This window comes from Syngnathus typhle, linkage group LG6 (genome assembly GCF_033458585.1).
Source record: "Syngnathus typhle isolate RoL2023-S1 ecotype Sweden linkage group LG6, RoL_Styp_1.0, whole genome shotgun sequence".
Taxonomy (NCBI): Eukaryota; Metazoa; Chordata; class Actinopteri; order Syngnathiformes; family Syngnathidae; genus Syngnathus; species Syngnathus typhle.
Window position 1 is genome coordinate 4,907,739 of NC_083743.1, and position 11,021 is coordinate 4,918,759.

An 11,021-nucleotide genomic window follows, 5' to 3' on the forward strand; every position below is an offset into this window, starting at 1 on the left:
ATTACGCCTGTTGCCGATTTGGCTCCAGGGTCCACCGAACGATATAGCGACTAATTTCAATTTAACTAGTGCGATTGAGTGGATCATCTAGTTGACCAGTTATTAATATTGACATAAAGATCAGGGGAGAGCGCGAACGCAGTCCCCCACTACCAGAAATTATGCAGTCGAGATTCCCACATTTGGGGAATTCGCAGGGGTCAGCACAACCGGAGTGCAATGGCTGAGCCTCGCCCTGGGTGAACCACCTTCTTGATCATGGTATCTCCCCTGCCAGGTAAGTATGAGTTGTACACGGTCGCCGGGACGATGTCTTTACCGCACACACCATCTTCAGTCACGGTCCTATTTGGTACAAACGTGTGAGCACACTCAGTGGATAAAACAGCATTCGTTTACATACATTTAGTCTTTACAGTAATCAAACCATTATAAATAATGTTTAAAAACAATATTCGGCAAAATAGTTCCCAGCATGCATTGTTCTTTTTTAATTGCTGCTGCCATCTAGTGGTGGAAGGGCATACAAACTTGAATTTGATTACTGTGCATGTTTTGTTGATCAACCTCCAGGATAGAAATTCTACATTTGGGAATCTATATTTGGAATCATTGCTCATATAAACACCAAGCATTGAAAATTGTATTTTTATTCAACTCTTTTTTTTAATTGAGATTATTTTTCCTAAACTGTGATTTAGTATTCAATGAACATGTCAGAATTTTCCACTGCAAATAAGTATTATTTCTTGATTATTTATGGATATTAGTACAGACACTGACGATGTACTTTAATTATTTTAAAGATTAGAAGAGTGGTTTCCTTTCACAAGTAGAGGGGAGGGGGTGCACCGTTCCTGAAAGTACTGCAATACCAGGTCGATGCGTGGAGTGGACGGAGCAAGCCCCTATTCCATCTCCCAGTTCCAAAAATCAATTTAATATATGGTCCCCGGATAGGGGACGTATCAGATATTAAACAGATAAGAACAGATACTACACTTGATCTTAGCCAAAAGGCCGAGAAGCGATAAATGTGAACGGTACACGGGGACAGTGTCGTTCCCAGCACTACAACCTAAAGTGAGAGTGGCAGACTCAACAGGAGATAACAACACAGACATTGTAAAATGTGACTTCACTTACAATGCTAAGACATTATAAGTGGAATGAGAACAGTTGAGCCGTTTTCCAGCCCATAAAAACAAATAAATATTGAGTAATTTTGGGGTATGACAAGTCACGTGATCTATTGTGGTCCAATGAAAAAGCACCAATAAAGTTAACTGCATTAATGGCATTACAATGTTATTTGACACTCAAAGAACCTAACTACAGGAGTTCACGAATATTACAAATACATGGTGGATCGTAATCGGTCATTTATGTTGCTTTGCATGCTACAATTAAAAAATATTTGGCTATACCTCGCTAGTCACGTGATCCAGCGACAAGAATTTCGTTTTAAAACCTATCACATTTAATTGCACGAAAATGGTAGTCGTTTGTAAAAAAAATTCTAATGAATGAATATTCAAGAAAAAGGCATTTTATCTATTTTAACAATGTTTGACGAAAATGACCAATCAATTTATTCCAACAGCTACGTCTCACTACTTCCTGTTTCCTGTTAAGTAAGTGAAGTGTTGCTATTAGAGCGCCACCATCGCAGTGGAGCAGACCGACATTACGTGTAAGAAAAACATTTTGTGCACGTTTAAAAAATAAAAATAAACCGTAAATAGATGTTAATAACTTACTAGCGTGCGTAATGTACTGTGCACTTGTGAAACTAAGTCATTCAGCAACTGTTAACGTTCACTGAATAATAATGCCACATTCATTTTCCATTGAGAGGACCTGTGAAACAAAGGACACTAAAACAACAAATGACAGAAAATCAACAGTCTTAATTAAGATCCTATTTTGAAATAATTACATATAAATATCATTAGTATAAATAAGAAGCAGCATATGAGGTTGAAATTTCAGTATGAAGTAAACAACTCTTTAATGAAATGTATTAATATGCATCTCAAGTACATTTTAAAGTGTTATTAGCAAGGAAAAGTAACAAAAAAGAAAAATGGGGGATATCCAACACTATTTTTTTTTCATTTTATTGATCCACATGAACATGAAAAGCTGAGCAAAACAAAATCCTAAACAGACAATAATAAAAACTAAGCAACTTGCCGGGAATAGGAATAAAACTAATTGCAGTTACATAAACTAAAACCAAAATGAAATCAAGTATAATAGAAAATACAGAACTATTATCGTCCCGAGGCCGGTTAATTTTATTTTAAAATTCATGACTAAAGCTAAAATATGAACTTCTCACTGTAATAAAGACAAGATGTTCAGCATCTCAATCAAAAGGTACATACTAGAATAGAATTATCATTGATGCATAAACTCAAAGTCTGCTCAAATAGAAGGTGAGAACTTCACGGATCACTGCTCATCTCCCCAAGACACTCCGAATTCTCAACAGAGACTCTTTGGCAACTGACTGAGCAGGCAACAGGGTTCTCGCCAGGGTGGATTCTTCTTGTATGACTTTTTAAGGCTCCATTGTCAGAGAATTTTTGGCCACAAACTGAGCATGAAAAAGGTTTCTCACCGGTGTGGATTTTTTTTGTGTGTGTTTTTAATCGTTCCCTCTCAGAGAATTTTTGGCCACAAACTGAGCACGAGAAAGGTTTCTCACCAGTGTGGATTCTTGTATGACTTTTTAAGCTTCTCTTCACTGAAAATGTTTGGCCACAAACTGAGCATGAAAAAGGTTTCTCGCCAGTATGGGTTCTTGTGTGGCTTTTTAAGCTTTGTTTCACGTAAAATTTTTGGCCACAAACCGAGCATGAAAACGGTTTCTCACCAGTGTGGAGTATTGCGTGCTTTTTTAAGTTTTGCTGGTAAGCAAATGTTTGGCCACAAACTGAGCATGAAAAAGGTTTCTCGCCGGTGTGGATTCTTGTATGACTTTTTAAGTTTCCCTTCTCAGAGAATTTCTGGCCACAAACAGAGCATGAAAAAGGTTTCTCACCAGTGTGGACTCTTGTATGACTTTTTAAGGTTCCCTTGTCAGAGAATAATTGGCCACAAACTGAGCATGAAAAAGGTTTCTCACCAGTGTGGATTCTTGTGTGCCTGATTAAGTTTCCCTTCTCAGAGAATTTCTGGCCACAAACTGAGCATGAAAACGATTTCTCACCAGTGTGGACTCTTGTATGTTTTTTCAAATATACCTTGTGAGAAAACTTTTGGCCACAAACTGAACATGAAAAAGGTTTCTCCCCAGTGTGGATTCTTGTATGTCTTTTTAAGGTTCCGTTGTCAGAGAATTTTTTGCCACAAACTGAGCATGAAAAAGGTTTCTCACCAGTGTGGATTCTTGTGTGCCTTTTTAAGTGTGACTTCACTGAAAATCTTTGGCCACAAACTAAGCATGAAAAAGGTTTCTCGCCAGTGTGGGCTCCTGTGTGCCCGATTAAGCTTTCCCTGTGAGAGAATTTCTTGCCACAAACTGAGCATGAAAAAGGTTTCTCACCAGTGTGGATTCTTGTATGAGTTTTTAAGTGCTCCTTCAGTGAAAATCTTTGGCCACAAACTGAGCATGAAAAAGGTTTCTCGCCAGTGTGGATTATTCTGTGTGTATTTAAATGTCCCCTCTGAGAGAATTTTTGGCCACAAACTGAGCATGAAAAAGGTTTCTCACCAGTGTGGGTTCTTGTATGGATTGTTAGAGTTCCATTACGACCAAATTTTTGGCCACAAACAGAGCATGAAAAAGGTTTCTCACCAGTGTGGATTCTTGTATGTTTTTTAAAGAGTTCCTTGTCAGAGAATTTTTGGCCACAAACTGAACATGAAAAAGGTTTCTCGCCAGTGTGGATTCTTGTGTGCTTATTTAGAGTTCCCCTTTGAGAGAATTTTTGGCCACAAACTGAGCATGAAAAGGGTTTCTCGCCAGTGTGGATTATTGTATGACTTTCTAAGCTTCCCTTCCTGGAAAATTTCTGGCCACAAACTGAGCATGAAAAAGGTTTCTCACCGGTGTGGATTCTTGTATGACGTCTTAGATGTCCCCTCTGTGAAAATTTTTGGCCACAATCTGAGCAGGAAAACTTTTTCTTTTTTCTTTCCACCCCACAGTGGTCTCCATCCCCTTCTCTGGTCATTTGTTGACTAGAGCTGCAGCTTGGAAGCTCTGCCCCTTTGCTCACATCATGTTGACCCTCATCTAAACGCTTCACAGGAATACCAGTCAATGGCATCTTGCAGGTATCTTCCTCCTCCTCCTCCTTTTTAATGTCGCAGGAGTCCTCTCCCTCCTCTTTAGTACAAGGCCACTTGGCCTCTTTTATAGAGCAAAGAAACCTCTGCTCCATTTGTTCATTGAAGTGGTGGACCTCTTTGTCCCCTTTAATGCGAGTGCGCTCTGGCTCCTGCTGCTTAGCAATAGCTTCACTGATGTCTGCAAAACAAGACCATCACATTAACAATGAAAGTTAGAGTTGAAGAGAAACTGCTCAAACCTGTACAAGACCTTTTTCAATCTGACAATGACTTTGATGGAATTCTACTAAATATAAACACTGGAAGAGGATGCATAATAGCCGTGTACTGACCTGCTCTGTGCAACACAACGTAAGGCTGCAGCCAAAGAGCTTCCAGTCGTCGACGACTACGGTCCTTTTCCTCCACGTACTTTGCTATGGTCCTTGCAGACATTTTCACACTGCAAACACAACACATTTACATCTCCCATCTCACCCGCAAGGCGACCACGATTGTGAGTGATGTGAGTCAACACGCTCACTCTTTGTTTGAGCTTCTGCCCTCTGGGAAGAGGTACAGGAGCCTACGCTCCCGCACCACCGGACTCACCAACAGCTTCATACTCCAGGCTGTTAGGATTCTGAACTCTCTCCCCCTTTCTGCGTAGCGTCCTGTACTTTGCACTATGCTTACTGTCTGCTGTATGCACACTGGCTCAGTTTTGCTCCTCTTATTTATTGTGTTATTTGTTTATTATTTATTCATTACTCATTATTTATTTATTATTTATTGTTTGTGCCTTCTTGTTTTCCTTTTGTGTCGTCTACTTGTATGTCTATCGTGTACTATGTCTCGTCACCGTGGGATAGAGGAAAGGGAATTTCGGTTTCTTTGTGTGTCTTGACAAAAGAAGGGATTGACAATAAAGCAGACTTTGAACTTGTTCAACGATGTTTGGCTAACAAGAGTGTCTTTTGGACAGCATCGAGCGAGCAATCTTTTGAAGTAATTGAATATATGTTATCCCGTATTGATGCAATAGTATTTTGTGTTGTGCTAGATAGTTGGGCATGAAAATAAACTTGGCTAAAGACAGTCTAGTTGCATTGTTCCACAACGCCTATGTAGTACCTAGGAATTCCTAGTAAAATGAAAATGGTCAGGCAACAGCAGAGCAGAGATTTACCTTATAAGAACATCCATTTGATTTCCTGCCATTTCCGGACAGTCGTAAACCTTCTTAGTTGGGTTGTTCTTTCATCTGCTGTATTGCCTCGTGTCCTGACCGCCATTAAACACCCCAAGATCTTGCCAATAAAGATCCAACTATAAGTCCACACCTTTGTTTTTCTTTCTCAACGACGGACATCTCAAACAACACGCAATAGGTGTCGACTTTAACTTGTTTTGTTTACAACGTGAACTTACAGCGACCCAATAACACGAAACGACATTTCATGTCGATCGGACCGGTTTTAGCAAACGTGATTACCTGGTAGATTGCATGAAGGCATTCAGATTTAAAATCGGGAGCATGCCTGCCTTATTTGAGATCCAACATTTGTCGAGGATAATCAAAATAAATATCGTAAAGTTAGCACTGTGGTAGCTACCATGCTAAAGGAAGCGGGCCGCATTTCCGTACAGCAACCAAGCAGTACTACAAAACAACGTTGCTAACATGCTGCTAACATGATAACTTACCTATTTCGTCGTTGCGGTTGTCGCGTAGCTAAGGTTAACAATTCACCGCGTAAGTCGCGTGTTTATCTGATGCAGCCGAATAAAAGGCGACAAGCTCCTGTTTCAGCGATTATGCGCAGTCGATTTGACTTCCTGCTACGTAATGATTATGTCGTTTAAGTGAGGACCCGGACGCCCTCTAGCGGAATACGCTGGGACGTTTTTATGTTATTGACCAGCAAAGTTGGAGGCGAACGACACTCACGTACTTTGCAAAGATACGGCCCACTCGTTTTCACATCTAACATGATAAATAAACGCACCCCAACTTTGCAGCAAAAGCGTACATAGTTGTATATTTATATGTCTGTTTAAATTATATCAATGTGACTAGAGCACGTTCAAGGTAAGAGGTTGAGACTTCAATGAGTACTGTGAAGTAAACAACTCTTTCATGAAATGTCTTGATATGCATCTCAAGTACATTCTAAAGTTTTAGTAGCGAGGCAAAGTAACAAAGAAGAAAAATGAGGGATATCCAACACTATTTTTTTTCATTTTATTGATCCACATGAACATGAAAAGCTGAACAAAACAAAGTCCTAAACAGACACTAATAAAAACTAAGCAACTTGCCGGGAATAGGAATAAAACTAATTGCAGTTACATAAACTAAAACCAAAATGAAATCAAGTATAATAGAAAATACAAAATTATTATCATCCCGAGGCCGGTTAACTTTATTTTAAAATTCATGACTAAAGCTAAAATATGAACTTCTCACTGTAATAAAGACAAGGAGTTCAGCATCTCAATCAAAAGGTACATACTAGAATAGAATTATCATTGATGCATAAACTCAGAAAATCTGCTCAAATAGAAGGTGAGAACTTCACGGATCACGGCTCATCTCCCCAATACACTCCCAAATCTCAACAGAGACTCTTTGGCAACTGACTGAGCAGGCAACAGGGTTCTCGCCAGGGTGAATTCTTCTTGTATGACTTTTTAAAGTTTCCTTGGCAGAGAATTTTTGGCCACAAACTGAGCATGAAAAAGGTTTCTCGCCAGTGTGGATTCTTGTATGACTTTTTAAGGTTCCCTTCTCAGAGAATTTCTGGCCACAAACTGAGCATGAAAAAGGTTTCTTACCAGTGTGGGTTCTTGTATGACTTTTTAAGCTTCCCTTCTCAGAGAATTTCTGGCCACAAACTGAGCACGAAAAAGGTTTCTCACCAGTGTGGATTCTTGTATGACTTTTTAGATGTGCCCTCTGAGAGAATTTTTGGCCACAAACTAAGCATGAAAAAGGTTTCTCACCAGTGTGGGTTCTTGTATGACTTTTTAAGCTTCCCTTCCTGGGGAATTTCTGGCCACAAACTGAGCATGAAAAAGGTTTCTCACCAGTGTGGATTCTTGTGTGCTTATTTAAATGTGCCCTCTGAGAGAAGTTTTGGCCACAAACTGAGCATGAAAAAGGTTTCTCACCGGTGTGGATTCTTGTATGACATCTTAGATGTCCCCTCTGAGAGAATAATTGGCCACAAAGTGAGCATGAAAAAGGTTTCTCACCAGTGTGGGTTCTTGTATGGCTTTTTAAAGCTCCACTCAGGGAGAATTTTTGGCCACAAATTGAGCATGAAAAAGGTTTCTCGCCAGTGTGGATTCTTGTATGACATCTTAGAGTTCCCTTCTCAGAGAAGTCTTGGCCACAAACTGAGCATGAAAAAGGTTTCTCACCGGTGTGGATTCTTGTATGACATCTTAGATGTCCCCTCCGAGAGAATTTTTGGCCACAAACTGAGCACGAAAAAGGTTTCTCACCAGTGTGGATTCTTGTGTGCTTATTTAAAGATCCCCTCTGAGAGAATTTTTGGCCACAAACAGAGCACGAAAAAGGTTTCTCGCCAGTGTGGATTCTTGTGTGCTTCTCCAGATTTCCCCTATGAGGGAATATTTGGCCACAAACTGAGCATGAAAAAGGTTTCTCACCAGTGTGGAATCTTGTATGAATTTTTAAGGTTCCCCTCTCAGAGAATGTTTGGCCACAAACTGAGCATGAAAAAGGTTTCTCACCAGTGTGGATTCTTGTGTGACATTTTAAGTGGTCCTTCACTGAAAAGCGTTGGCCACAAACTGAGCATGAAAAAGGTTTCTCGCCGGTGTGGATTCTTGTGTGCCTTTTTAAATGTCCGCTCTGAGAGAATTTTTGGCCACAAACTGAGCATGAAAAAGGTTTCTCGCCAGTGTGGATTCTCATGTGTTGTTTCAAACTACTGCTATGAGCAAAAAAATTTCCACAGTGAGAACATTGCCTGTGTTTGTTTTGAGACTCCTCAGCAGCAGCAGCAGCATCAGGAACATGTGACGACACGTCACCACTATCTGATGGTGGTGGAGCTGCTTGTGATCCCCCACAGTGGTCTCCATCCCCTTCTCTGGCCATTTGTTGACTAGAGCTGCAGCTTGGAAGCTCCGCCCCTTTGCTCACCTCATGTTGACCCTCATCTAAACCCTTCACAGGAACACCAGTCAATGGCATCTTGCAGATATCTTCCTCCTCCTCCTTTTTAATGTCACAGGAGTCCTCTCCCTCCTCTTTAGTACAAGGCCACTCCGGCTCTTCCTCCTCTTTTATAGAGCAAAGAACCTTCTGCTCCATTTGTTCATTGAAGTGGTGGACCTCTTTGGCCACATCGTCCTCTTTAATGCGAGTGCGCTCTGGCTCCTGCTGCTTGGCAAGAATAGCTTCACTGATGTCTGCAAAACAAGACCATCACATTAAGTGTCAGGTCTAAATACCATCAGACATTTATTTACACACTGGAAACAAAGAGGAGAAGACAACCAGTATTCTTTTGCTCGCGAGGAGAATTAGGTAGAGGGCCCAGTTAACAGTCCTCCACCAATTCTGACCTGCCCTACCGTCATCTCCTCTTTTTATATTGGGTTGCCCTGATTACAAGAGGCGCTGCTACACTAAAGGGAGGGGAGAGTGTGACTGTAGCAACGCTGTTCGGCTAGCTAATAATAGTTGTGTGGTGCGAGGCCGCATGGCCTTGGCCGATCCGTGACCCCAGGAATGCAGAGTCTGTTCTTAGATGGTTGGCAGCCTCGTTCCCGGCTGCAATCTCCAAACCTGGATGCCGTGTCCCTCTTGTGCATACACTCCAGTAAACGTTAAGTAGATGCGCGATAACTCTCATGAAGTCTACTTAAACAAACATTGAGTAAATATGGGATAACTAAAAAACTGTCTTGGACAAAAACAATCAAAAGAGAAAGGACTAGAGAAAGAACAAAGGTGTTCTGTTCATAACTAGTGAGGGCCTCTCACAGATAAGACAAGGAAGGGAGTATGAGGACTCCCCAAGGCTGGCTGGCAAGATATGTTGGCTTGAGCGAAGATATGTGACCTCCGGTTTCAGGCCGACCAGCGCTTCGGCAAAACTAATTATTCTAACATTAACAATGAAAAATACAGTTAAAAAGAAACTGCTCAAACCTATACCATGACTTTTTCAACTTGACAATGATTTTGATAGAATTCTACTAAACATAAACACTGGAAGAGGATTCATAATAGACGTGTACTGACCTACTCTGCGCAACACAACATGAGGCTGCAGCCAAAGAGCTTCCAGTCGTTGACGACTACGGTCCTTTTCCTCCACGTACGTTGCTGTGGTACTTGCAGACATTATCACACTGCAATCACAACACTTGTTCAACGATGTTTGGCTAATGAGAGTGTCTTTCGGACAGCATCGAGCGAGCAATCTTTTGAAGTAATTAGGTTATCCCGTATTGACGCAATAGTATTTTGTGTTGTGCTAGATAGTTTGGCATGAAAATAAACTTGGCAAAAGACAGTCTAGTTGCATTGTTCCACAACGCCTATGTAGTACCTAGGAATTCCTAGCAAAATGAAAATGGCCAGGCAACAGCAGAGCAGAGATTTACCTTGTAAGGACATCCTTTTGCTTTCCTGCCTTTTCCGGACAGTCGTAAACCTTCTTACTTGGGTTGTTATTTCGTCTGCTGTATTGCCCGCCAATAATCTTTATCTTGCCAATAAAGAACCAACTATAAGTCCACACCTTTGTTTTTCTTTCTCAACGACGGACATCTCAAACAACACGCAATAGGTGTCGACTTTAACTTGTTTTGTTTACAACGTGAACTGACAGCGACCCAATAAACACGAAACGACATTTCATGTCGATCGGACCGATTTTAGCAAACGTGATTAACTGGTGGATTGCATGAAGGCATTGAGATTTAAAATCGGGAGCATGCCTGCCTTATTTGAGATCCAACATTTGTCGAGGATAATCGAACTAAATTTCGTAAAGTTAGCACTGTGGTAGCTACCATGCTGATGGAAGCGGGCCGCATTTCCGTACTGCAACCAAGCAGTACTACAAAATAACGTTGCTAACATGCTGCTAACATGATAACTTAGGTCGTAACTTACTTCTTTCGTCGTTGCGGTTGTCACGTAGCTAAGGTTAACAATTCACCGCGTAAGTCGCGTGTTTATCTGATGCAGCCGAATAAAATTCGCAGTCGATTTTACTTCCTGTACGTAACGATGATGTCATTTAAGTGAGGACCCGAACGCCCTCTAGCGGAAGACGCTGGGACGTTTTTATATTGTTGACCAGTACAGTTGGAGGCGAACTACACTCACGTACTTGCCTGTACTTTGCAAAGATACGGCCCACTCGTTTTCACATCGAGCATGATAAATAAACGCACCCCAACTTTACATCAAAAGCGTACATATTTGTATATTTAAATGTCTGTTTAAGTTATATCAATGTGACTAGAGCACGTATAAGGTAAAGAGGTTGAGACTTCAACGAGTACTGTGAAGTAGGGGTGTAACGATTCAATGATACACATCGACTAATCGATATAATGCTCTACGATTTATTGGCATCGATGCTAAACGTAAACATCGATTTATATCGCCGTGTTTGACCTCAGACATTAGACGCGACTTTATTTTGAAATCAAGTTCATTGTTGCTTGCTTCCTCTTTCCGGGAG

At 40.9% G+C, this 11,021-nt stretch overlaps 2 protein-coding genes and 2 non-coding genes across 8 annotated transcripts; all 4 read right to left on the reverse strand.

The window, feature by feature from the left end:
• Window positions 1-121: 121 nt before the first annotated feature.
• Window positions 122-285, reverse strand: LOC133156269 (U1 spliceosomal RNA). Its single transcript, XR_009714836.1, has one exon. It is a non-coding gene; the product is annotated as a U1 spliceosomal RNA (small nuclear RNA).
• A 556-nt stretch (window positions 286-841) lies between these two features.
• On the reverse strand, window positions 842-1,032 carry LOC133156274 (U2 spliceosomal RNA). Its single transcript, XR_009714840.1, has one exon. It is a non-coding gene; the product is annotated as a U2 spliceosomal RNA (small nuclear RNA).
• A 943-nt stretch (window positions 1,033-1,975) lies between these two features.
• Window positions 1,976-6,149, reverse strand: LOC133155868 (gastrula zinc finger protein XlCGF57.1-like). Of its 2 annotated transcripts, XM_061281485.1 has the most exons (4): window positions 5,989-6,149; window positions 4,635-4,744; window positions 3,125-4,480; window positions 1,976-2,617 (listed from the first exon to the last, which is right to left on the reverse strand). In XM_061281485.1, the coding sequence occupies exons 2-4, from the start codon at window positions 4,735-4,737 to the stop codon at window positions 2,451-2,453; spliced, it is 1,626 nt and encodes a 541-aa protein (XP_061137469.1). In that variant the 5' UTR covers window positions 4,738-4,744; window positions 5,989-6,149; the 3' UTR covers window positions 1,976-2,450. The 2 variants fall into 2 exon arrangements, with proteins under 2 accessions (XP_061137469.1, XP_061137468.1); XM_061281484.1 differs by having other exon boundaries at window positions 1,976-4,480; window positions 5,989-6,148.
• A 363-nt stretch (window positions 6,150-6,512) lies between these two features.
• Window positions 6,513-10,841, reverse strand: LOC133155872 (gastrula zinc finger protein XlCGF57.1-like). 4 transcript variants are annotated; one of them, XM_061281492.1, is made up of 4 exons: window positions 10,445-10,601; window positions 9,931-10,034; window positions 9,566-9,675; window positions 6,513-8,727 (listed from the first exon to the last, which is right to left on the reverse strand). In XM_061281492.1, exons 3-4 carry the CDS (start codon window positions 9,666-9,668, stop codon window positions 6,860-6,862), a joined length of 1,971 nt encoding a protein of 656 aa, XP_061137476.1. In that variant the 5' UTR covers window positions 9,669-9,675; window positions 9,931-10,034; window positions 10,445-10,601; the 3' UTR covers window positions 6,513-6,859. The 4 variants fall into 4 exon arrangements, with proteins under 4 accessions (XP_061137476.1, XP_061137475.1, XP_061137477.1 ...); XM_061281491.1 differs by lacking the exon at window positions 9,931-10,034 and having other exon boundaries at window positions 10,445-10,604; XM_061281493.1 differs by lacking the exons at window positions 9,566-9,675; window positions 9,931-10,034 and having other exon boundaries at window positions 10,445-10,841.
• Window positions 10,842-11,021: the final 180 nt, after the last annotated feature.